At 37.2% G+C, this 27,836-nt stretch overlaps 1 protein-coding gene across 3 annotated transcripts in view; it reads right to left on the reverse strand.

Moving 5' to 3' along the window:
• COL11A1 (collagen type XI alpha 1 chain) overlaps positions 1 to 27,836 on the reverse strand; it is a gene marked incomplete at both ends in the record, with an annotated part of 161,159 nt that overhangs the window by 75,724 nt on the left and 57,599 nt on the right. For all 3 annotated transcript variants that reach the window (XM_082312409.1, XM_082312410.1, XM_082312408.1), the window contains 19 exons: positions 2,929 to 2,973; positions 3,055 to 3,108; positions 4,704 to 4,748; positions 7,770 to 7,823; positions 9,236 to 9,280; positions 9,749 to 9,802; positions 10,243 to 10,287; positions 10,376 to 10,429; positions 11,789 to 11,833; positions 11,946 to 11,999; positions 15,248 to 15,301; positions 15,886 to 15,939; positions 16,044 to 16,097; positions 17,486 to 17,539; positions 20,411 to 20,467; positions 20,716 to 20,799; positions 23,185 to 23,259; positions 26,099 to 26,161; positions 26,529 to 26,570. In XM_082312409.1, coding sequence (XP_082168535.1) covers positions 2,929 to 2,973; positions 3,055 to 3,108; positions 4,704 to 4,748; positions 7,770 to 7,823; positions 9,236 to 9,280; positions 9,749 to 9,802; positions 10,243 to 10,287; positions 10,376 to 10,429; positions 11,789 to 11,833; positions 11,946 to 11,999; positions 15,248 to 15,301; positions 15,886 to 15,939; positions 16,044 to 16,097; positions 17,486 to 17,539; positions 20,411 to 20,467; positions 20,716 to 20,799; positions 23,185 to 23,259; positions 26,099 to 26,161; positions 26,529 to 26,570 — 1,032 coding nt within the window. The remainder of the gene's footprint in view (positions 1 to 2,928; positions 2,974 to 3,054; positions 3,109 to 4,703; positions 4,749 to 7,769; positions 7,824 to 9,235; positions 9,281 to 9,748; positions 9,803 to 10,242; positions 10,288 to 10,375; positions 10,430 to 11,788; positions 11,834 to 11,945; positions 12,000 to 15,247; positions 15,302 to 15,885; positions 15,940 to 16,043; positions 16,098 to 17,485; positions 17,540 to 20,410; positions 20,468 to 20,715; positions 20,800 to 23,184; positions 23,260 to 26,098; positions 26,162 to 26,528; positions 26,571 to 27,836) is intronic.

A 27,836-nucleotide genomic window follows, 5' to 3' on the forward strand; every position in this document is an offset into this window, starting at 1 on the left:
TAATTAATTTTTCTTTTAAATTAGTTTCTTAATAGTATCATGAAAGGAATAAAAAAATTGGCTGTTTGTGACATCTTAATTAAAAAGTCCCTCATATATTAATGTTCATAACCTAAAAGAAGTAGTCATTTCTATCTAGTAGTTTGATGTCTGGCAATACTCAGCCCTGACTACTCTCATTGGTTGACATGATTGAAAGAAAGTAGAAAAAACAATGGACATTAAGACTGAATCCATATGCAGTGGCAAAACAGGTGCACATTATTGTTATTCCTTGTAAGAATTACTTATTTACTGCCTAGTAAATTCTGGCAGAGAATTTACTCCAAGCATTTTAGTAGGTCTCCATGCTGAAGTACAAGCAGACCGTAGGCAGACAAATTTCATTTACACCTGTATGAGTTAGTTCAGATACAAACAGAAATCTCCAGTTGTTCAATGGAGTTGTTCACGACTTGCTTTAGCATAACTGATCAGCTTTTGGTTCCCTTCTTCTTAATCTAACTCATCATACAACTATCATTCCAACATGCAGACAACAAAGATTATTGACTGCGTTTTTATCTGATTAGTTATATCCTGGGAGCAAAGGTCTTTGTGATGAATGAGCACATAGTAAAATGTTTTACTGAGATGCTGTTAGGTTTTTTTATATGCTGAAGTAATATTGCTGGCTTAGAATCTGAGTAATATTTGGGCTGCCAATAAAGCCAGGAAAGAGTGATACTGTACTCCACGTTACTGAAAAAAAACCAAGAAAGGCTTTCTGTTTCATCCTCACTTTGAAAAAGAAGATTGCATTTTGCATTCCTGGGCCCACAAAAGCTTTATCTTCTCCCTGATCAGCAATTGAGAGAGATTGCAAAGCTAAAGCCATTTTGCCTCTGTTCAGAAGTAGTCATGCTGCCTGCAACAAATAACCCTAGAAAGGGTGATAGAAGTAGATTTGCTAGTGGTAAACAGCTCAAAATAGGTGAGGAGACATTAAAATAAAAAAAAAAAAAAATCAAACAAGCAAATATAGTTTCTCAATAGTATGTGTCCATGTAAAAAAAGATGAGGCAACCCATCGTAATTAATTGAAAAAAACATACTAAAACCCATTCTAAAAGCAGGTTTCCCATGCTTTCTAGATGGTGAAACTAAGCTTTGTATGGTCATCTTATATTGCATAAAATAAAATTTCAAGGTGGTCTTTCTTAAAATTTAGGGAGAGGTGAGAAAGGTAGAGTGCAAAATACATGAAAAAAGCTTTAGTTGTAAAAGTTGCTCAGTTATGGCCATGGACAGTAATAATTATAGAACACTTTGCAACATATCAGAAAGAACTGACCATGTGCCAATTACTGACCAAATGGCTGCCAAATCAACTGAAACTCTTCTTCAGCTTTCACAGTGAGGTTCCAGCTCTTGAGATCTACAAGAGTTTGATTTTATTCCATGTAGGAGGAGAGAGCTGAATGCTCTATTTCCTCTTCTGCTGTTAACAAAAAATAAAATAGCTAAAAGAGTTCTAGTCACGTTTACTGGTCAGTACAGAGATGGACCTCCTCTGATATCCCTGGGACCCTTCCAGATCTACAGAGGCTTTTCTGAATGATAAGTTTATTTATGTCTGTCTCTTACAGTGCTTTCCCCCATGTAATGGCATCTGCATAATTTCACTAAAAAAGTGCTGCATAACAGACCTTTAAAGCACTGTGAGGACAATCTATGAAATATCTTTGTGTGACCTTTTGAGGTATTCAGTAGAGTTCAGTGTCTTACTGCAACTGTGAGATCAGTTTTTAGGAACACAGAAACTTTGTGTAGATTATGCTAATCAGTATCCATTGATACACACATATATACACACATGTATTAAGCTTATTCATATGTAAGTCCTGTATTTTGTCCCAGCTGGATATTAATCACTCAATAAAGCACAAGTAAATCTGCTTTTTTGAACCATCCGGTCTCCACAGATATTAAACACATTCTTTTTCAGCTTAAATTTAATGAGCAATTCTAAAATGAGTATGTAGACTAGAAAAACTGTGGTTGAGGAAAGCCTGAAAATGTACAGCAGCTCTTGGCATCTGAGCCTGAAAGACAGATCTCCAGTGCTGAAATCAGGGCTTTTTGGCAAGAGTGAGTCTTCTGCTTTAGAAATAGCTATAAATATATACACAGTATTCACCAGAGACACAAGGCTGAATCTGCCTGTGTGGTCAGGAGGTATGACTGATGGTGTTTGTTACCTGTCTCTCATTCCGAGTGCTGAGGGAAGTGGGAATTTAAACCAATACTGGCTGTAGTTTCAGCCACTGCAGACCATCAGAAGTCAGTAGAGAACGCAGTAGTGTGCGTTTGCTCTAGTAAGAGCTCTATGTACAGAATTAATGGTAGCAGGGGGGTGTAAAAGTTTTCTTCAAGTTCATATATATGCATCTGACTGGGACTGTCCATCACTTGGGCAAAGCCAAAGATCTGGGACAAAAACACCTGGAACCTAGGAAGCCATTGGAAGATGTACACAAAAAATACAAAATCTAGCCTACAACACTGTCAAAACAGATAAAATCATACTATTATCACTACAAATCTCTCTGATGCACAAGCTTCTCAGTATCCACCATAGCATCTATCAACAAGAGAGGAGATGTCTAATTCTCTACTTAAGAGCACCTTAGAGAGAAGTAACTTAAACTGGTGTGAAGTGGATCCAAATCCATTCTAATAACTGAAGGTTTTATATTCACTTTGTACCAGTGTAAATAACCATGAAGCTCACTGTTTTATGAATTGGGCTTGGTATGTCCTTAGGGTAAGGCAAAAATAAACCCACTGCTGCAAGAGAAAACACACTGCAGTGAAGGAGACAGAAGATGTTGCAGTGAAATAAGGAACACGGAAAAAGGGAAAGGAATTAAACGCAGTCAGATTTACCTTTTCGCCTTTGGATCCCTTGAGACCACGGACACCATCAGCTCCCTAAAGAAAGAATATAAAGAATTACCCACATGCATATATTCAACAAGGGGTGAGGGGAGGAATCCAGTAATTAAATCTTACCTTTACACCACGAGGACCTGGATAGCCAATGGGACCCTGAGGACCTGGAGGCCCCTAAAATATATTGGAGTAAAGAACCTTTGTTTGTACAGTACTTGGTTAGCAAGCAGTTCTCTTCTGAGTCTAATCCTTGTTCTTTCACTATAATGCAGCAGTATTGTGTGAGGCATCAAAATAACACTGGGCTGCCTGCCACTAAGAAAAGTCATGGCATCACAAAGCACCCTTCAATGTCACTATAAAGCTATTAATAAAATTATGAACTTGCTTCTACTTGTATATTTGGGAAACATCTATCCACAATATAAATTATCTGAAACAATGGTAACTGGAATATGTAACAAACAAACAAACAAAAACAAACAGAAAGATGCCAATTATAAACCAGTGGTGTCTTACTGGAGACAATTTATATGTTAATTATGATGATGACACAAGTCAAAAGTAGAGATCAAAATAATGATAATAATAAAAATCATGGTCGTTAAAATAAAGATTCCAAACCTGAAAGCTAAAAGTCTCATGGCACTATCAATACTGACCAGTGTCTGGATGCTGTTATTTACTGTTTGCTGAGCATTTTAAAGATCCCTAACTTCGACACTATGCAATCCACTGGCAGCGTCTAAAGAAACTGAGTTCTGTAAACAGTGGAAGCAAGGAAGCCTGGAAACATACCTATCTGTGTCTGAGGCTCAGCTGCTTTGTTGATCCTCTGATGTCTGAGATGGACAGATAACAAAGTCTTTCCTTAATGGGGCCATTGATAAGGTCTTTTTCCCCTTTCTAACTGTGTCTTTTCACAAAACCTTTAGACTGTTAACATCTCTGAGAAATAAAATTTTCTATCAAATTTGGCTGAAATTGATCAGTAAATTAAAAAGGCATAAGGAACAACTGTCACGTGGTCACATACCTGTACATTGAAAACATAAATCCTCTGTGTAAGCTGTATTTTCTTAAGAAAACAGGATAAAATCTACAAGCCTCTAACAGATAACAACATTTTGGACAAATAGTAATATGCTGGTGTCAGTGGAATTGTACTATTCATTCATCCTATTTATCCAGAATATAACCTTTTAGTATGGCCACTGAAATCAGTACAGCAACTGAAACTGATTTCAGGTGCTATGAAGGGTGCTCTTCTGGATAAATAAGGGTCAATACTGAGCAAGCAGAATGCCTTGAAGAGCCCCAAGACCCTTCAGTGCTTCATAAATAAATTACTTTTCACTGTCACTGACTTGAAGGTGACCTAAAAAATACAATGTGTATGCATGCATTTGTAAATCTTCAAAAAACATGGTTCTGAAGAACCCTAGTGGGTACTCTATACAATGGAATTGTAAACTCAAGCTATTTGCAAGTTATCTATATGAAATGTAAGCAACTTTTATTGATTGCCATTCTGTCAACTCCACAATCAGTTTTACTTTAAATGAGTAATCTCTATATTACTTAGAATCTCTGTAATATTTAGAATATAGTAAGTATGTTTGACTGCACACAGATGCTTTGAATGTGTCATGTTTTCTATTATCTTCCTAAATAGTTCTTGGAGCAAGAAAAAAGTGTCATAAAGCTGAAAAACTGCAAAAGGTTTTCTTGAAAGCTATGTAAATAAATGGAAAAGTTTTAAAACTCACCAATGCACCTTTATCTCCAGACTGACCCTCTTTGCCAGGATGACCCTAATTTAAGAGAAATGTATCTGATTTGGAAAATACTCATTTTTCAGTAGGGACACTTTATTATAAAAACACAATTATTTAAACACTTGCATTTCAGGTCAATAATCACCCTTCTTCTGTATCAGAACACACACACACAAAATTCTGAGGAAAGATTTTCCTTTCAATACCAATTTAATTTACATAACAAAGGAAAAGCTGGACAATAGTTATGTTAGTGTTTTTAGGAATATCCTGATCACCTCTTCTGTTTAGTTAATGTTTCAGCAGTAAGCGGTTTTTAATGCAATACACTCTCAAATCTGATTTTGAAACAAGCAAAGTGATTAATATTACAGCATGAAGACATTCCTGCAATTATTTTTAAAATTACGGAATTTACTGCAGAAGCCAATAGAAGGCTGATCTAGTTTTAACATTCTATGCCTTTGTTTTAAACTGTGACTTGCTTTTAAAACAAAATATTTTTATGTCTTAGTCTTTGTTCTATATCACTGACATTAATACTGCAGTGCTCAAAACATTAACCCATCCATTGTTTTTCTTTCTTACAAAATTTACACTGAAATGCTGCAAAATTTAAAGGCAATTTAGTGAAACAAAAGGTTAATAGAAGATTATTGTGTATGAGAATCAGTCAGGAATCCCTTTTCTATCGATGTTAATCAGTCTTACTAGAGGAGCACAGTAAATCTCTACTTTTGCCAAGCATGTGGTCCCACATAACATGTAGCTAGTTACTAAAACCATTCATATTTTGGTGTTATTGACATCACAAAATGTTTTCAGTGTGTTAAATATGATATGACTTTGATGCGGCTCTTAGAATCATAGAATCATTAAGGTTGGAAAAGACCCTTAAGATCACTGAGTCCAACCGTTAACCTACCACTGCCAACTCCACCACTAAACCATGTCCTCGAGCACCACGTCTACCCGTCTTTTAAATACCTCCAGGGATGGAGACACAACCACTTCCCTGGGCAGCCTCTTCCAAGGCTTGACTACCCTCTCAGTGAAGAAGTTTTTCCTAATATCCAACCTAAACCTCCCCTGGCACAGCTTGAGGCCGTTTCCTCTTGTCCTATCGCTTGTTATTTGGGAGAAGAGACCGACCCCCACCTCGCTACAACCTCCTTTCAGGTAGTTGGAGAGAGCAATAAGGTCTCCCCTCAGCCTCCTCTTCTCCAGACTAAACAATCCCAGCTCCCTCAGCCGCTCCTCATAAGACTTATTCTTTAGACCCTTCACCAACTTCGTTGCCCTTCTTTGGACACGCTCCAGCACCTCAATGTCCTTCGTGTAGTGAGGGGCCCAAAACTGAACCCAGGATTCGAGGTGTGGCCTCACCAGTGCCGAGTACAGGGGCACTATCACCTCCCTGGTCCTGCTGGCCACACTGTTCCTGATACAAGCCAGGATACCATTGGCCTTCTTGGCCACCTGGGCACACTGCTGGCTCATGTTCAGGTGGCTGTCAACCAACCCCCCCAGGTCCTTTTCCGCCAGGCAGCTCTCCAGCCGCTCCTCCCCAAGCCTGTAGCCTTGCATGGGGTTGTTGTGACCAAGTGCAGGACCCGGCACTGAGCCTTGTTCAACCTCATGCAGTTGGCCCCAGCCCAATGATCCAGCCTGTCCAGGTCCCTCTGTAGGGCCTTCCTACCCTCCAGCAGATTGACACTTCCACCCAACTTGGTGTCGTCTGCAAACCTACTGAGGGTGCACTCAATCCCCTCATCCAGATCATCAGTGAAGGTACTGAACAGGTCCGGCCCCAACACTGAGCCCTGGGGAACACCACTCGTGAGTGAGCAATTGACTGGGCGGGTGCTTAGCTGGGGTCAACCCACCACAGTAGGGATGTATATCAGGTGTAGACCTGTGCTAACACCTGATTATCTCTTACAGCGTTTCTCCCCTGCTTTTAAGGTTTAAGAACCTTAAAAGATTTTAAAATAATGCTTATGTTTGGAAATTAATATTGTGCCCAGCATGCAGAAAAGGATAAGTGTGAAAGTTCAAATGTTTAGACAATGATTCAAGATATAGACTTTCAGCTGGACTATCATTGCATATTTAACATTCTCCATGAAAACAGTACATCGGCAGGTAAAAGAGATATTGTGAGAGCTCTGGGTACAATTCTTCATTTGTAATATAAGCACCTATGCCGTGAAAACCCTGCAGTCAGTTCTGTTGTTCTTATCCTAGCAAAACCCTGCTGAAAGTCAGGTTTAAGAAATGCAGATTTAACCTAAATGAAAAATTGAAGGGAAAATCACATGGGGAGAAGAGAGATGGTCTGAGAAGTCACACTGACTGTCTAATGGCTCTTGGTGGTATAAAAAGATGATGTTTTTGATGGAAGAAAACTAGTGTACATGAATGTCATTATGAACAATGATTCCATTTAAGTTTAATGCCTGAACTGTAAGCAATGCTACTCAGGTGTTTACACTCTCTGTTCACGTGAGTGAATGCATCCTCAGAGCTAAGCTGAATTCCTTAGCGAACTCAAGATTCTAAAGTTTGCCTTAGGTCTGTCCCAGTGTAGACAATGAAAGAAGAAGCCCAAACATGTAATATGCACTTTAGGTCAGGAAGCAGAGAAAGGTCTAGTCTATTCTATGTTTCCTCAGAAAACAAGTGGTGAGCATTTTTACAGATGACTTGCTTTGCCATACTGACATAGTAGGACTACAGTGAAACAGTATCTGGCCCTTTGTGTGTCAGTTAGGTTATTTACACATCCCTGCAGATGTTTCAGATGCATTTCATCATCTGGGAACACATTTTAAAAGCCCACAGCCATTTTTAGCAGCTGCTTCAAAAATGTAATTCTATTAGTTTTAACAGCTCAAATGACACAGGGCTTTTAGATGGATTTTATAATGCTGTTGCCAACTAGGACTACCAGTGCTTCTACTCTCCATTTTCTTTTTGCAACACAGGTATCCAGAAGTATTTATTACTTGGTAAAAGTATTTAAACATTCAAGGGATGAAATATTTGGTTACTTACAGGAGGCCCATCAGAACCAGGAAGGCCAGGAAGGCCAGGCTTGCCTTGAGGTCCCTAAATGCAGTAACAGAAACACATCTTAAGAACAATAGCAAACATTCTATCATTTGCTAGGATGATGGAGGATCATCTTAGCTGAGGACTAGTATGTCCTAAACCAGCAAACTACCTTAGTTCTTTTTAGTATTTTAATCTCTGTTAAAACAACTAACAAACCCACCCCAGGTGTAGAGTAGGTATAAGAAAAATAATAACAATTAAAAAAAAAAAAAAAACAACAGGAAAGAAAAAGAAAAAAAAAAACAACAAACACCCATATCCAATACATTTAACTCTAAAAGCTAAGGATATAAAATGTAGTTATACCTAAATCCCTTGATATGGATATCAGGGATAAACCAAAAATATAACAAAACTAAACCCAGAAAGATACTATCATAAAATATATAAGTGAAAGACCAGTTCTTACTATCTTCAGCCAATACAAATCACCCATATTTTTCAATGAGGTGCTTGCCTGAGAACAGGCTTCAGGAATTACCCTATGAGCATGCACACACAAAACACAAGGTGGAGGAGAATTCTCCAGTGTACAAAATTAACTATTATTTGGAATTTCAGGAATAAAAGGATTCACCATATGAAAGATACCAACAAGGTCAAGAGGCAAAGAGTACAGGTTATAGAACCCCAGTGCTCATAGCTGAAAGGCATGGTACGTCTTTGTGAAAGCCTCTGGAATGCGTATATTGTGGATCTAGCCCATTTAGCTAGAATAATACTACTTAGGCACACAGGCGGGTAAAAAGCATGTATACTGTTTCCTAAAATCTGCTTCAATTTCTCCTAAAGTATATACTAAACAGCAGAGGGGAGCAAAATCAAAGAAGAATCAATAGAGCAGAAATTCAGCAAAAAAGAGAGAAAAGTAAAATCAGTGTAAAATTCAACAGTGACATTTTTTAAATTAAAAGAAGACATGTCTCAAACCACAAGAACATGTACAAACAGATAGATCAGGAAAAAACCACCAAGTGACACAACAGTATGCCAATTACACTGCAGAGTTATGTCAAAATATAATCCTTGAAAAAAGAGAACAGAATCAGACTTGAGTAGGTAGAACTTTGCTATAAAAAAGAGATTAATAAAAATAATTTTCACAGCTTGCTGTTTAATTAATTAACAAACAAGTACACACTGTTTAATATTGTAGATGGGATTCTGAAGCTAATCACAGAAAATTAATTCAAAATAAAGGGAGGAAATTATGCTTGTGAAAAAGTGTGTATGAGAGGAAAGCCAGGCCTCCATTGGTTATTCATTTTCTTCATGATTTCAGGAAGATCTGCTAATTTTTAGATCTTAGGTTACTATTCTGTAAAGCATAGCAAAGCCCTTATGCACATAAGCAAGGTTGTTGCACAGAACTGACTGTGAAATACCAGAATAATGCTGTAACTTACTTTTTCACCAGGAGGTCCAATAGGACCTTGCGGACCAGGAAGCCCCTATTAAAAAGAAACCAGTGTGAGAAACCAGGGAGAACAATATACATACATTCACCCTACTAAAGGTCCCTCATTAATCTGTTTAAACACACTGGTAAATATAAGTGGCTTTTTTTTCCCCCCCCTTACGAGTTAGATCAGGAGTTTTGTGTGAGCTTTTTGCACAAGCCACTATTCTGGCAGTAGGTCTGTAACAAGATCCTATTCAGAACCCTCCTCCAGGTGTGGCCGTTCCTGCTGCATTCCAGGAACACTGAATGAGTCATTTTTCTCCTGAATGAAAAATCCCTCTGAAAGCTTACTTGAAAACTCTGCTCTCACTGCCCTTAGCACATTTACAACATTATGTATAAAATCCTTGAAGCTTTATCAGTTTTGCACATGAAAAGCTAACCTTTTAGTAATTTCCATTTATTAAATATTTGCTGCACATTACATCGTATTTCTTGAAAGTTATTTTACACTTACTTGTGGGCCCGGAATTCCTTGCTGACCAGGAGGTCCTGGTTCCCCTTGAGGACCCTACCATGCAAAAAAATACCAGGGCATTAGGTTTGCATTTCTGCACTACAGATCTTCATTGTCAGAACTAAAAGGCATACAAACTCATCTTTGTTCGTCCCTCTTTAAAGTCTACCACCAACCTTCTACCCAGTATGATATTTTTTCATGCTAATGAATATCATGGCCTTTTCTTTAATAGAGAATAACAGCCCACACACAGGACCTATGCACTGGAGTCCATGGTGCTAAAGGAGCCTGAGAGAAAGCATGGTTAAGCCTTTTGGCTGAAAACTAAGTAACAGAAGGCTTCTCTTTTCCATGTAAGATCATAATGAATCTGAATATTTTGACAGAAAAGTTTAATTAAATGGAAGGGGTGGCATAGTGGCAGGGACAAGAGAATGTGGAAAAGATTCTTAGAATCCACTCCCTTTTTAATTCCCAGCTTGCTAACTCACCATGTTTCCTTTTGGGCCTGAAGGTCCATCAACACCCGCAATGCCCTACAACAAGCGATATAAACATGAGCAACTTTCAGTGGACTTCCATTTTTCTTCTGGACATTGCAGATACAAAACAGTTCATACGTACAGGTTGTCCAGGGGGACCAGGTGTACCTCTGGGGCCCAGTAATCCCCTTGGACCCTGTAAGAGAAGAAACACTTATTAACACCTGGATGATATTTTCTGAACAAAGAGAGACCCAGGAGCAGGACTGCGCAAGGAATGTCATAAGGAGTAGAAAGGATGAGTGGAAGGCAGCATGGGGGTTGAGGGAGAAAGAAAGAAAGGAAAAAAGGAAAAAATTCACAGATAACAGATTCTCCTGAAGGCCACCATATGTCTGAACAGGATGTCAGTGGAAAGGTAAGCTTCGATTTAGCTGCTATATGGTCATTTTAGAGAACGGTAGGAGATAACTATTTATATTTCCTGGTGCAGAACATTGGCACAGTATCTTCCACTAAAGTTTCAGATGCGTCTTGGCCTGAAGGTCTGACCTGAATAGTAGCATACATGTTTGTATTCCTGTCTTTAGAAAACATGATCGTCTGTCATATTCTATACTACTATTCTAAGTGTAAAACAGTGTGTTTATGTGCAGTAAAGAACCACTAAATAATTAAAAATTACTAATAATTTTATTATAATAAATGCAAGGCATTCAGAAAACAAAAATCAGATTTGTTCCTCTTACCCCTAAAAAATTTCACAAAAGATCAAGGGCTATTCTCCTAAATAAAGTGGGCAAGATTTGGTCTATAACATAATCTTTTGGCTTTATACTATGTAAATGAATATTAGTTTTCAGCATTTGTGTCATTGTTTACGTCATGCTGCTAAAGTAGGCAGGACTGAGTCTCTAGTCTCCTCATGTATGACATAGTCACAAATTGCTAACACTGACTCTGTAGTGACTTCTTCCTACTTTGCTAGTAGGCAGCAGTATATCATACTTTTAGGGAAAAATTCCCCTTTCTGAGGCTTGGTTTCTTGCCTGCAATGCAGAACTCTGCTCTGCAGTGACAGCACCTGCAGAATTCCAACTGACAGCAGTGGAAATTCTGTATGTGAAACAAGCGTAAAAATACACAATGAAGCACAGTGGTGTGAAAAAAGAGGAGAAGCCAGGCCTTATTTTCTAATAAATAGATGTTTGGAAAACATTTTCAAAGCAACAGGGGCTTGGTTATATTCTCATGTATCAAGGACTGCAGTGACTGATTCTACACAATGGGACAGGAAATAGCCTTTTTGATTCTGGAAGTTGTGTATACTTGGCTGGATATATCCCTAACTTAATTCTAATCCTGTAAGTAGTGTTTCACCCCTGACAAAACTGTTCATTTGTTTTTGATTTTCAAACAGAATCAGTCCTCTCTATATATACACACACAGAGTAATTTTTATACCTGGAATTCAGAACAGTTCAATAGAAAGGAAAAAAATCCGAGAGTGACTTTGATTGTAATAGAAACAGAAGAATAAGAAAGCATTGCTTACAGCTTCACCTGGGAGACCTCTTGGTCCGACTTCCCCATCTTCTCCCTATTTTTGTACAAAGAGCATAGAAATTTTAGAAAAAAAGAACATATATCATGACCATATTCCCATTACATGAGGATTCACTCTAGATTTTACTGTGTAAACAGCAACTTACTCTTGATCCATCTTCACCAGGTAAGCCAGGAGGTCCCTGTGGGCCACGGTCTCCCTGTAGAATAACGAAAGTCACTAAAAAAATACATCTGTTGCTGGAAAGAATAATGGATGCGAAGGGAAATGAAAACAAATGTGTTAGCTGAAGTCTGTGTCAAAGCATGCCTTGACACAATGATACAAATCTGTAAGTTATAGTACTCAGTAAAGTCTTTTATTACATTAGTATAAAAACAAATGAACATTATTGAAACAATGAACTATTTGTGTTTGTAAAATTTCACTCTGTAACTATTCCTGGCCCCAGAACATGCACAAACTACTGCTACAAAGGGCAGCGTTATCCACATTTTTCTTTGTCTCATCGGCACCTTCCCCCTCCCTCTACACAATGTATTACTGCCAGTGAAACAAACCATGTGTACATGGCTCAGAAGTTAATAAACCAATTGCTGGGCCCTGGAATATACATGGTGAAGTGCACTGACCACCTTTCAGAACGACGCACCCTGGCACCAGTCATTTGAGAGCCTTGGGACTGATTTGTCTGAAGCTTTGGAAGGCAGCCAGACTTCCACACTTCCCCTCAGAGGCTGGGGCTTTTCAAGTCTATATATGCAGAGCCTCAGTAGATTCTGGACCATACTTTTAGGATTTATTTTTCTTTCCCCATTTCTAAAGAGAACTAGTGTGCTGCATAGCTCAAACACCACTGACTGACCTCTTTCTGGACAGCGGGTTTTTAGACTGTGACTTCCTTCTGGCATTGGACAACAACCAAGTATTCATGCTGTTTTCTTTAATTTTATCAGTGTCTCCAAGGAACCTGACCACTGCTGTGGATCCTAGCAGAGATATATGGAGCCACTCTTTAGTGGCTCCATTCTTTTCTCTTCCAAAATTTCCTAGGGAATTTTAGGTAACTTGCTCTCTTAACCCAGAGCTATCTAATATTAGAGATGCCAGGATTTTATTCCACTGCCTTTCTGTCCTCTATAAGTTGGAGTCGGCATGGGAGAGAATGAAATACTATGATCTTCACTTCCATACCTCTAAGATTAATTAATACAGCAATTTCTATATTTTGCTAAGTTTGGAACTCCTCAACATGATCTGCTGGTAGAGTATGTGTTTTTCTACATGCCAAATGACACTCCTGAAAGATGACACATGAGACACATGATCTGTGCTCTGGCTTCCAATTAATATCCAGGTGAAGACTGACTACTTCTAATATTTCAAATACTGAAATAGTTCATCCCTCAAGGGCTACCTTTCTTGTCTTGCAATCACATGGCACTTAGATTAGGAGCTTGCATTCAGTGTCCTGGTATTGTCAAGCAGTAACAACAAAATTTCCTATCATTATCAGCATTGTCAGTTCTTCAATGCTCTAATTCTTTCCTTCAAATGGTCTGTTAAAGCCTGAATTTCTTTTTCCTTAGACCTTTTCTTCTAGTATATAGCGTCTTGCTTTTATACTCCAGAAGGGTTATGTGTCCAGTAAATCTAAATAAGAAAAGTTCAAAGTCATAGATTTCGAAGCTAAAAGGAATACTACACCATGTGGTCTGATCTTCCCTGCATTGGAAGTCAGAGAATCTCATCCAGCAAATCCTGTCTGACAACTTGTGTTTGACAGAGGCATAACCTCAGAGAGACATCGAATTTGCAACTCATAGTTCAAATATGACTCATTCTAAAAGTAGTCCTAAAACTTCTACTCTAAAGTTATGGGTTTTCAACATCAATTTTCTTACAGCTGAAACATAACTACAACAAAAAAAAGTGTTTCTCTTGTCTTTCTTTCTGTGGTCTTTATTGCAAGCCAAAGAGAACTGAATATTTGCATTATATGCTGTCAGTATATATAAATCTGAAGAGCTAGAGCTATCTGATCTGGCTTTGAACTGAGCTGCTTTCAGAAGGATCATAGTTTGCACTTTTACAGAAGATTTCCACAGAAACACGAGAATGCAGTGGTTTTTAAATAGTGGGATGAAAGAAATTATGAAAAGAAGTCATTATTTTCATGACTATTTTGCAAATTTCAACCCAAACTTATCTTCTATTTTAGTTTTTTTATTTTTAAAAATAATTTCTTTATGACTTGGAAGGTCCCACAGACAGACAATTCTAGTATTCCAGGTTGGAAAGCAGACACACATTCCCTGACTCTGAACCAATTTCTGCTCAGCCTTCAGAGTGAAGGCAAGAGCTGAATGCCTAGCCCCCTCTGCTGGTCACCTGCTGATCAAGCGGGATTTCAGTTCTGTGATGCGCTGATTGCTTTACACTCTTTAAGTAAAAGCGAATGATGAAAGAGGATCAAGACTTTTTTTTTTATGAATGACACTAGAAGTTCTTTTCCCATTGCAAACAGAACTCAAAAGAGTATCCTTAGATGCTATTACAAAGAACCACATTACAGGCCAGTGGCCAACACAGTTGAGTTTTTCCAGTAAGTGCAGCAACTGTGCTAACTCATTGAAGGGTGAGAGCTATATTCATTCCTTGGTCATCAAGCTTTAGCACATATGGGAATGGTTCTGTTGACATTCCCACTCACTGTTTCTTTTATGGTGCATTGCACTTACCAGGACAACAATAAGGGAGGTACATTCAGCAGAGTATGTTGTTACTAGCATCTACATTAGGGGTGTAATTTAAAGCAGAAATCCCCTGCTGTGATTATTTCTACACTTTGTAGGGAAAGATGCAGTCTCATCCGACAGATTGGTATGATATAAGGAGCAAGTACATAAGTTGTTTTAAATGTTACTTCACGTTTCCCTAACTTAACAGACCTGACTCTGATCCTTCTTTTAAGCTGCAGTTGTTGGAATAAAACACACTAAACAATTCAGTTTGCAATTCAAATATTCAAATGCATTTTTTGAGCAAGTTTCTCAGCAGGTTAAAATTTGTCATGCTCCTGATACAGAAACTTCATGCTAATTTCCTTTTCCTATTACTATTTCCTTTAACAATCACTTTAAATCCAACAGGAAAATTCCTTAACTAAGAAAAAATAGAGCAAAACCTAGCTGAAGGTATGATCTGAATTCTGAAAATATATTTAAATCATTAATATATATGTGAATTGTTATCTATTGATTGATATCACTAAAATGTTTCATGAGGAATACATTACCTGACAAAATAGATACTATTCTGTAGTGTGAAGAGCTGACATTCTGTTTTAACTTCCCCCATAGTCCTTAGTGCTACTCTTAATGAATAGTACATTATTCCTGCGACAGTATCAATTTGTTATTGTATAAATATACATGTTTTTCTTACCCTGTTACCTTTGTCACCAGGGAGGCCAGGAAGGCCATCAAATCCTCTGTCACCCTAGGAAAGAAGAAATCACAACTTTAGTAAATCACTATTACATTTTGTATTACTCTGAATAAATTATGCCTTCCCTCTAAAAGTTAATTTCTACCCTTGGTTATATGTACACTTTTGTTATTGAATGAAACACATGGAGGGGAGTACATAGATCAAACTCACAAAATTTGCTTCTATGTATTAAAGCAAGAGAAGATGCCACACCAACTTTTTCACTGTGCTGTAATTATGCTGTTTATAAAAATAAGTCTACGTTGAAATGAAAAGCTTGATTCTTTGCAGTTGCAAAACTGACTTTACTCTTATTGATACTCTGTAACCAGAAACTGACTCAGAGGGATAGGAATCAAGGCCCAAGAATCAAGTTACTTCAAGGTCAGACTACTAGCCATTACCATTAATTACCATATTTTAAATGGATGATTCATTCTCAGCTCTTGCATCTGACCCAGCTATCTGAAACCTCAGTATTTTCACTTGAGAGAAGAATTTTGGGTTGACCTGGAAGAAACTGTGGTACCTGCATAAAATCTGTCTAGCCCATTCCAAGACTGAAATAAAGCCTCAGGTCCATTATTATTTACCTTTGCACCAGGTTCTCCTGGCATTCCTCTGGCACCATCAGCTCCAGGACGTCCCTGCAAAAACCCAAAGGGGCAAACATTTGAAAATGCAGTGGAATCAGTTAATATTTAAATAGAAACTATTTACCCAGAGCAGGACTGATCCATACGCTACCTACCCTTTTGCCAGCTTTTCCACTTGGACCAGGGGCACCTTGAACACCACGAGGACCCTGAATGTAAAGAGTGTAATTCTTAGAAACACATTTATGTCAGCAAAAAGCTAGTTAAATGTCTCACCTTAGGAACAAGATAACATCTTTTTATACACAAAGCTGCATTTTTTCCCAGGAGATGGATTCTGGTTTCCAAAGTCCCATTAGTTTTAACAGAACATGGGCATCCAAACTGGCCTTAGCACTACTGATTTTAACACTAGTTTTCATGGGATGGCACTATACATGGCATAATTGGTCCTTTTAACATAAAAGCTTCTTACTTTCTTTTCATGGCTTTGAAGATCTCAGTCCTGTCATTTGAAAACCCTTCTTCTCATGCCAAAATTATTTTAGTTACATAATAATTATTTGATGAAAACTGGAGAGTGCTTATTTCAGATCCCTAACTCATACACAACCATGAGTTGTGCTGGTAAACAGCTCACATGCTGTCTTAGCTTTACACAGCACAGTTTTAACTACAGGGAGACCAAATTACCTCAGACCGAAAAACCTAATTCCACTTTTCAAACATATGTAACTTTCACTGATGACTGTGTGGGCATATGTTTCTGTGGAAGCTTTCTCATCCCCCATCCAAATGCATCTTCTTCAGGTGAAAATAGCAATGGCAAGGACTAGCCATCCAAAAACACTGAGTAGGAAGAGAAAAGATACTAAAAATGTAAGTAAGCAAACTGGAAGACTGACCAGCTGTTCGAAGTGCTTTTTTAATTGCTTTATTTTTCCTCTTCAAATATCTATGTGGAGTTTTAAGACAAGCACTTAAAAATGTAGCATATCCATGATACCACCTGAGATCTGGCAAAATCATTTTTCCAGAGACTCCTGTCATAATTTCTTTAAGAACCCCCTATTACTTTTAGGTTTAAGCTGAAAGATTTCAATGCGTTTCAGTGCTCTTTAACATCACTTCACATGAGCTGACATAATAGTAAGCTGAGAAGAAAAGCATGCACTGATTCCTAAAGACTTATTCTTGCTATGTCATGTCTTTCTTGAAAATATCATGTTTAATTACCAGTTAAATTCAACCTCTCTCACCTTATGAGATCTGATAAGATCAGAGCCCAAGGTCATACAATTGCAGACTGACATATGATTATTTAACAGAGAAAAGAGCCTGAAGAGACAATTTTAAAACAGGTTTTCAAATGATGACACTCTACCTGTGATAATTGCTCTTTGTTATATAAAGATTGTTACTTTCATATTTCAAAGTGAACAATCAAGCTGTTGCATTTAATTAGGATAGCATTCTAAAAGCTATTTTTCTTCAATTGCATGTGGAAAGCATATCATTGATTGATTTCTTCTAAGTGATATGAATGCATTTTCTTAAAGATAAACAAGCTCAAACATAACAGGCAATATTACTGTACCTGGGGACCTGGTTCACCACTTTCACCCTTAGCACCTGCTGCTCCAGGTCCACCCTTGATGAAAAAAGCAAGGCATATTGTTTAAATATACAAAAAACTCCTTAAATGAAGGTTACTATCTATTTCTACACATTAATTACAGGGAGAAAAAACAAACTATTCCCTATTCATTAGGAATTGTGAATTCACCATTCGAATCTGCAGATATACCCTGATATATCATTGTTTAGACACTGGGCCTAACTGGGCCAAAAATCTTTCTATTACCAAAGAAAACTCCCATTGATTTGAACGGGATCAAATGTAACCCTTTGTTCTTTATTAATATTTGAGAGCTAAATATGAGCACAGTAAGAACATAAGTCATGCAAACAGAAGTACATCCGCTGTAGGGAAGGCAACAGAAATGACAGCCACCTTTCTTTATCTATTTCTGTGTTGTACAGAAAGTAAGAGAGTCTTGGAGTTCAATCCAAAGATCACTATAGTCAATGAAAAATACCCTGTCTAATCTTGTCATGAATTTCAGTGATGTTTTAATCAAGGTCTTTGTGCATCTGTCTCTGAAGAAGTGGAAAAATCTATATAACTGCATCTCTTTACTATCATTAAATGATGATACAGATTTTCAGAGAAAAGTTTACTCATAAACAGACCTCAAACAGATCTTCATCCAGGGTAAGATACTGTACATGGAATCTAGGGCAGATCTAGTCAAAGTAAGTTTGTGTTTTCTTAATAGTGGTCTCATAAAAATAGACAAAACAAACCAAAAAAACTTGACATGCTCACACAGAACACAGGCTCAGGGAAGGAACATACTGGAGTTCACTATTATGGGCAAAAGAATTTTTGCATTTCTGACCTCTGAAATAGGTCGTGAACAAATGTATGTATTTTAATACGAAACGAATCTTGCAGATCTTGGAAAATTGATAATCCTCCTATATTCACCATAGTGACCCTTCAGAGAAAGAAGTGGTCTCATGGCTTGGCTTAGTGCTCAGTCTAGCATCCTGGAGTGGAAAGATTCCCACTGACTGCGCAAGTATTGAATCAAGTCCTTAGCAAACTGAAAATCAGATCCTGAGCTGGTACTCACAGTGGAAAGAAAAGTGGCTTTGGTAGGTGGTGACTGCCTGTTTGGGTTTCCCTGATGTAAGCTCTGCTTTTAATTAATATAACTGATTACATTTAATATCAGTAGGCAGAAATTTATTTTGTATTCTATGTTAATTAAGCATGTGGACTCCAGACTCAGTTGAAGCTAGACTGGGGCTTTGACAGTGCTATGTTTAAGACTTTCAATAACTGATATGTTTCTAAATGTATCTTATTGGCTACTAATAATTTAACAAAATACAATTGATATTAAGAGTAAAAGCTCCAATTCTTTCATTCTTAAAATAAGCTGGGCACACAAACAATTGACAGACCAAGAACCTGTAGTTGCTTCTGGAACTGTAGGCCAAAAATGTTGCCAGATCAAAGAGTTGGATTTCTAGAGCCTCCTGGTGGCTTAGAAGCAAAACAACTATTAGTAGTATTCATTTGTTGAACTTTGCATACAGAAATTCATGAAGGCTTTTAAAACATGAAAGCATGAGTATGAGGCCAGGTTATACCTCAGCTAAAGGTATACAACCCACTGTCAATATTATACCAGTCTTTACAAATGAATTCCTTGCTTACAGCAGTTCTATAGTTATTTTGTCTGTATAGACTGAATGTTATCCTGCAGGTCTCTTGATTTAAATACACTGCCGGAAATAGTGTATTAGTTTGTTAAACAGACCCAACATGTTTGACTATTTGTAAGTATTGCATACCTAATCGTGATCAATCAGGAGTCTGTGAGCCAAATTCTCTGTTTGATGGCAACTATTTACTTTGGAAGAACTACTCTAGAAAAGAATTGCTCTTGTCTGCTTACAAATATAAGTAAAGTCCAGTGATTTCAGTTTCTGGGGACCAAGTGAGATTCTGGTGGGATATTTAGCTAAAATTTACCTGAAAACAGTAAATTTCACCTAGATAAACAGACTGGGTTCATGAGACTGGCCAATTTGGAGGACAGCATAATCTGGAACAGATTTTTTGATGCTATATGAAGGTGAGGCAAAGCACTACCAAGCCAACCAAGAATACAACATCATGTAGCTTTCAAGAGTCACTGAAGAGAATGCTAAGCTGCTAGGATCAGGGAAGAACATGATCCAGAGTATTCCTTATGCTCCCTAAAATATTCCTTTTTTTTATTCTTTCATTGTGAGTATTGGCCTTTTAATGTGTTTGTAGGGATTACAGAGGCAAACCTATTTGTGATCAAAGAGTTGTTTTGCATGTCATCAGAAAAACTGTTGTGTTCCATGTATAGACTTTGTACAAATATTAAGCTTTTTTAACATCCATAAGGCCATTTTCCAGATCATTCAGTATTAGCGGTCAAGCCAAATTCAGGACTGAAGTAAAAAAGTACAATTCTTTTAGAAGTCTGTATGTAGGAATGTCTCTTAAGAACTTTCCAGATTCAGCTTAAATAGTGAGCCAAGGTCATTTTGCACACTCTTGCTTTAGCATCTCCTTCTGTACAATTTTGTATTTACCACATGAAATTTTGTAAATATTATTACAGAGATGACTGACTGTAGAGGCATATGTAGTTACTTATGTAAAACTATTCACTAGTTTTGTAAGCCTACTGGTGTGCTCTATCCAAACACCTCAAAATGTACAATAAAAACTGATTTAGTATTCAGGTTGCATTGCAGGCCTTGAATAAGAATACGAACTATGGCTTTAATTATATGAGTTTCTTTTCAGATAAAATAAGTACAAATACAGAGGTGCAGGCAAGGCCAGAATGAGATCCATGTACTTGTGCTACTGTGTTTTTAAACCTGTGCCCCTGTTCTGTTTACATACCACGGGACCTGGTCTTCCAGTGAGTCCCATGGGACCAGGTGGACCTCTCATGGCGATCTGAGAAAACAAACAGAACAAAACAACAGGTATCAAGAAAAAGCTGCCAGCCAGCATACAAATTCTACATTAATACAATTTCATAATGCATTAGCAAATAGCCCCCATCATTGACTCAGTTGTCAATAAAGATAACTACTGTGATGAGACGATAGAGCTCTTTACTTCACATCCTGCATGATATAAAATGGAAATTTTTTGGAGCTGTACCCTTGCGGCAGTTTTGTTTGCAGGCTCCTTGTGCTCACCCTAGCTTGCTGAAGAATAGCTTGTGCTTGAGCTTCCTGAGCTGAGACTGTTGGGCCCTTCTCACCATCTCCACCAAAGCGGAACTGCAAGTATCAAAACAAGAAAAGGATTCAGAATTTATCAAATTAAATCCATACTTGTTATTTGCTGCAACTGTGTAAACCACTTCAAAAACACAAGGTCTCAGTCTTTAGTTCATTCCACTAACTTGAGAAGAGTGCTGCATTGAGGCCACTGGATCGAGCATGAATATTAACTCATTGTTAATAGTTTAGAACTGAAGTGCAAATCTAATCCCTTAGAGCAAACATTTTCTTGATTTCATAGGATTCTGGTTTTCATTTTGTTTGCTTGTTTATTTGGTTCAAGAAGAGGCCAAAATAGACTAATTATCTCCAAAACCTCATTAAAAATATGTATCAAAATTAATTACTTCTCTGTACATTGGTAGCTACCCACAGAAAAATGCAATTCAATTTAAGGCAGACTTCAATTTGAAAAATGTTTGGTATCTAAAATGAAACAGTTTGGTGTCATTTCTGACAATCTCAAAATAAATTACAGAATAAAATTTAAGTACTTATTGCTGCACTCCTGGACTTTTATGCTCATGAAACTGCTAGCAGAAGCTTTGCAATGTTGCAGAGACACTAAGCTGCAACAAGAAGCATGGCTTTTCAAAGGTATGGCATAGGCACAGTAGATATCAAGGCCATGAATCTTTCACTGCCTGCAACAGTTTGTTCAGTTTGCCTACATCCAGAGTTGGCACAGTAACTGAGGTCTTTCTCCTGCCGTCATATTATTATCAGAATGGAAGGATTTTTTTGGAAAGTGATGGAAAACTTATTGCTTTAAGCCCCCACAAATGAGCACCTGACTTTTTCTAACATGAGAAGAGAACTACCAAGCCTTCTATCATTTGAAAGGAGGCCAGGTGGTTTGTAGGGATCTGCATAATGTGGAATCAACCACATTTTCAAAGTATTTTTCCAAGCAAAAGTGCCTAAATTTGTTGTCTTGCATCCATTGAAAAGGTGAAGCCATTTTGATGAATTCAAGCCCCACACGTGATGACGAAGAGCCACACATCCCACAAAAGCTGTCTCCCGCACGTTACTTGGTGTTTTGAATGTATCTCTGTGACAACACAGCCTGCCTCTGCTAGATTCGATTCCACCTGTTTACTCCTTTATACCAGGATGGCTCTCAAGCTAGTAAGCAGGTCACCTGTTATAAAAGGATGGTGGCTTCTCAGTGGGGTTTATAAATGTGGAAAAGAATTCTGGATGGTGGTTAAACTACTAGGCTGGAATTTGGGAGACCTGAAGCCAATTTCTTCCTTCCTGAGAAATTTCTGGTTTGACTTGGTAAATCACTTGTGGTGATGTTCATTAAGATGTAAAAATAAAGCTAGTGAGATTTTCCAAAGTGACTGATAGGTTATGTATTAGTTCACATTTACTACCTTTAATGGAGCAAACTGTTACAGCGATTACAGATGGAAGAATGATTTGCGAATAATTCCCCTGAGGAGTAGTGGCATTTTTCCATCAACTAATTATTGGTAAACAAATATTTCTGTTACACAGCCAGCTGTGGTAACAGAACTTGGTGCAAGCACGAGGTCAAAAACATTAGCTTATTTTAATAAACTTCAATTGATATTTTCATAAATAGAAAATAAACTTTACAAAATCATCCTTTCCTCACTGATACTGATGGAATCCTGCCTCCTGTATCAGAACTGCAGCAACTACAGCTCTGAGACTTCTTACTTACTTTGCTTTACTTACCGAAAATACTGTCCCTTCGTTTACAGTTGGTTCATCAATTCTCTGGGATGGCAGTACTCATCAGAGCTTTCACATACACACACACACTTAGGAATAATGAATTCCATGCATATAGTACTTTTCATACCACAAAGCTGCAAGATACTTTAAAAGCTTTGGGCTTGTTCCTCCACCTGCTAAAACAGATGGTGTTTTGCTTTGACTCCAGTGGGAGCAGAGCTGGCTATGTGCATATATTTCTATTCAAAGGATGCACTGACTCTTCAAAGAGGACACTGAAGTCCAATTTTAAGCATGGAATGCTTAAAATTCTCCACGTCAAGGAGACTTGAAAGCACACACGCCTGCTGGGAGTACATGCCCTTTGTGCAACAGCAAACTCCTTGTTTAGGACATATAGTAGCAAATAACAGTTACTGTTGAAAATATAAGAAGGATTTCAGTGAGTGTAGCACATTCACGTAGGTTCCAATCTGGCAGCCATGCAGGAGCTAAAGCATATGCTTTGTTTGAGGAAAAAAAGGTACCATATGATCTTCAAATGCTTACACCATACAATCATCTCTCATTCCAAAGACAAAATCAGATGAAAAAAGAAAACACCTATACATTTCTTGAAACGCACTTCCTCTTTTTGGAGGCTGACTACCCTGTAATCGTAATACAACTTACTGGCAACATTAACATGGTACCCGGGGGACCTGCTAAACCATCAGCACCAGGGAGACCAGGGCGACCAGGTGGACCCTAAAAGAACAAAGGATGAGAGAAAAAGGTATGAGAACAAAAAGACAGTTATATAAGATAAACCTTTTTAGTCACTCACACACATTTACACTCGTATTCATAACGATGCACTTGGAGGTTTAATATTCTCTTTGCAAATGCTTTGGGAATGTTATTCATTATTAGTGAGGTAATTAAAGAACTGGGTTTGGGGAAGACATTCAGCAATAGGGAAGAAAGCTATTCTCTTTAATTATTTTACTTACAAATTATATTAAAAAATGGAGTATGCAGTACCTAATTACGGAGGTTCTGCTCATGATTTCATAGGGTGGGCTGAGCTGAGATTTGCATTGTGTTCCAGTGTTTCCTTTACTGCTGATTCTCTTTAAACAATTTGAGTAGGCTTAATTTTCAAAGACTACATAAGTCCTGCAGCTAGGACTTGAAATCTGTTTTTTATGAAGTCTACTTCTTCCTTACAGTTTAGAAAGAGCTAAACTTTTTGTGTAAGCTGGAGCTGAAGAAATGTACCAGTGTGTGTACATGATGCTCATGATTATTGATCCAACATTCTGCATAGATAACTATTGCTGTTGTGACAACAGTTAGATTTATAATTGCACCTTTCCTCTCAGCAATTTGCATGCTGCATTTTTACTAGCTGAAGCTGTCAAGGGCAGGAAGGACCTGCATCAGGAGTGCTCATTTGCCTGCTGCATGTCTGCCAAACAAAGTACTCATTCACCAGAATGACTCTCTGCAGGGTTGCAATGACAGACCAACAAACATCAAACTGTCTTAACTGGTTCCTTCTGCTTCTCAGGAGTTGAACAAAACAATGGGAAAGCTGATCCGAAAAATGTTGGTGTTTTTTCCCCTCTTCAAGAATTAAGATCAGTAGCCTGGAGTCTGTTTGAGCTCTTTTTTCAAAAAAGCCTGAAGCATAAAAAAATAATTCCCTACTAATAACATACTACAGATAAATCTTAAATTGAGAATTATTACTAATTCAGATGTAAAATATTGAATAAAATGTTGTAATTGTTAAAAGGAACCATTATATACCCAGACAATTTTGAGTTAAGGTTAAAAAAGAGAAAAAAAATTAAATGCACTTGCAAAGCACCCAAAGAACCTTCACTCTGACCTGCAGTGACTTTATGCCATATGATTATGAGTCTTTGTGAAGATTAGAACTGAAAGATTAGATCAGAAGATGAAAAGTAGACTACTGAAGATGAAACTGAAGATTAGATTAGTTTTCACTTTCTTCTTCCATTGCACCATTTTCCATGAGTGAAATTCTTCCCTACATTAAGTAAAAGTGGGACCACTTATGGTCCTTTCCAGAATGGTATTTTCATTCATTTCTCAATTGTCTTATAACCTTTATTAGGATTAGAATGATATAATAATTTAGTACAAAAGCTGAAGCACCACAGGCAACTACAAAAAGGGGTGTATTTCTCAACTAATTGTTCTGTAGTTCTGTGCTTAAACAACATTCTCAAGTATTCTAGGTACTACTGTGAGCTTTTTAAAATTAAAAAAAATAAAAAAAAAAATTTGAAACGTGCTTTTCTTGAGTGGTAATTTTCTCAGAATGTTAGTTTTCTAAATTTTTTACCTAAGATGAAAAGTAGTCAGAATAGTTATAGCAAGAGCTAGAGCCTTTATTCATATACACTGATTGTTGTTTAAGCAAAAACCCGAACCTGTCTACATATGTTTAAAATTTAAAGTAAGACATGTTATTTCATTAGGATGGAATCTGACAGCAGAATATGGTTGCAGAAATCTATGTTGTTCTTATGAGTTTGGTAACTCATTTCTACATTTATTTATTTGTGTAATGTGTCCTTTTTTATATAAAATATGAAGTGTGTTCCATGACAGGCACATGATGTGTTTAGTCAAGAATTTCTTTATGATTATTTCAGTAAGCAGTTAGTTAAAAAACTAAGTACTATCAGTAGTTATTCCATTACAATGTGTTAAAATTCCCTTTTTATAAGTTTAAATTCCAAAATATGTTGTTTAGTTAATCTACAGGAAAGAAATATGAAAGAAATGTGGATGCTGACTTACTATCAAGATGAAGCATCGTTGGGATTTTAACATTATCTCATTATTCAGTGAAGCAATAGCATCTTCTCAACGTCTTCTATACACAAATACAGCATGAACATGCTAGACTTATCAGTAAACTATCACTCATAAAACTCAGGAAAGTTTTTTTGTAGCATATTTTCCTCAAATAAATATATTTAGGCTGTTTCAAAATTGTGTTAGTTGTGGCAGTAAGAAAAGGTTTGTGAGAACATGTCAGACTAAAATAAGAGCTTAAATTTCAATTATATTCATGACTGAATAGGGTTCTCATGCAGTATGTTATTTAATATGGCAAATAAATTCTGCCTGGATCATCTAAATATTATCCATCACTTTCAATATTTCCATGTGTATTTTTATTCTGCAGAGCTTGTTTTTCTCTGTATCTCTACCTGTTATAGCTGAGGTCATACTGATTTTTTTTTAAACTCATTCAAATCCATATGAAATGTTTGTACCTATTGCTTTATTGTATTCTAAAATAATTCACATCAAAACAGAGAAATATAGACAAAAAGGAACTTAACTTTTTTCCTGTATTTACAGTACATATTTCTACCGCTAAGGAAATGTTTGTCCAGATTCTCAGTTCATTTGCTCAGCTGAGAAAATCAGCCTCAGTTCCACTGAAGTTTCTTAACCTATGTGTATATATATTTCAGATCAGGACCCGACCCACTTACTCTTGTAGCAAGTAGTGCAAGACATACCATGAATACGCAGGATAATCTGTATGTTGACTTACCCTTTCACCAGGGTCACCTGGAGGGCCAACAGGACCTTGTAGACCTGGGGGACCTGTAAGACCCTATGGAAAATGAATGACTTTATTATGCTGAATGGCGGCTTGCAGCATTTTTGAACTATTTTTTCTCTAGAAAGTTATGTTGAACACATATTTGGATAAAATAATTTATAAGGTGGCATATTTTTTTGTCTTTCAAAGATTTATAGTCAACATTCAAAAGTTTGATTTTCACGTGCACTCACCTTGTAGCACACTGTCACTGAAAATGCTGGAGATGACCCTTTTTTACTCCCCTCTAAAAACTCTAAGTCCAATATACCATTTGGGAACTATTGTAAGACCAATATTAATTGTGTTAACTCATGAATACCAAAGCACAGTGGATAAATCAAAGGCAATAAAAGGAAATTGTGATTAATCTACTTACAGCAGGTCCTCTTGGTCCTGGTGGTCCTTCAATGAGCATACCCTTAGGGATGAAAAAAGATACTAAATTGGTCATGTCTTGGAGAAAAATATAAAACATCTTTTTAGCTGAACTACTAAAGTTAGTATTTCTTAGTGTTTTGGTAAAGTTTTCTGGGGATCTTCTCTCCACAGTTACTAGAATTGGAATCTGAATTGCTGTGTGGCTTTAAAAGTGAGACAGAATTCTAGGCTGGAGGGATCTCATAGTACTTGATTCAAAATATATATATATATATTTTTAATGCTGTTAAAGAATTTGATGTGAATAGCTCTGGCTATTTCTATGTTGTGGGTCTTATAGCACCTCCTAGTTCCCTTTTTTGAGTGCAGACGCTAGTCGAGATGCCAGGTCATGGTAAGACCCACGAATACATGATCCTCACTTGTACTTGGCTTTCCATAGGAAGGAGGACTGGACAAACAGGCTTGAAGCTAGCTGTAGTGAACTCCAACAGTGCTGGAGATGGGCAGTGGATAACTCTTCAGTATTATGGATGTAAATTAAATGTATCTTGCAATGGTTTAAAAAAGCCATGCATTTTATGCGCTAACACACTGTGAGCTTCTTCACGTATCACAACAGAGAGGTCATAATCTTGAATTTGTAACTTGTTCATTATTGTAGTCCTTTATCTTTCGTGATCAGCAGCTTAACCAAATGCTAATCCTGGGATAGGACTATAGAATGAAAAGGGAGCTTTTGGATCACAGAATCCAGACCTTTGATATTTAGGTAACAATGACACATCATAGTATTTTATCAGGCTTCAACTTAAGCTAATTTTTTCCCTTGATATTTCTGTACCTAATTTTCTATGAAATAAAAAACAGATTAAATTTTAATTTCTATTTGGGTCAAATACATATTTGAAAGCAGTCCTTGAAAATTCTAGAAGAGTAAACCACACTGGCATTCAACTCCTGCTAGATATTATAAAATTATTATTTTTGTATCATCTATGTCTACTTTTAAATTCAGTTACATTTTAGTTTCTGTTAAGCATGATGCTACAATATAACTTTGTCCTACTGTAAAAGCCACTTAGTGACTACACTGTTATTTAAAGATGAGAAAAATTCTGTAAGCTACTGATCCATTACTGTGCTTATGACGAAGTTGTAACATCCAAAGAAAGCATTTAATTAAACTTTTAGCAGTTTGATTGCACCAGCACAGGTTAAACATACAAGCATTTATTTAACTTCTCAGACAGACTTCTTTGCCCACACTGAAACCTGTAGTTACAGTGTTACTTGTGCCTAAGCT

Source organism: Platalea leucorodia, assembly GCF_965183815.1.
Source record: "Platalea leucorodia genome assembly, chromosome: 5".
Taxonomy (NCBI): domain Eukaryota; kingdom Metazoa; phylum Chordata; class Aves; order Pelecaniformes; family Threskiornithidae; genus Platalea; species Platalea leucorodia.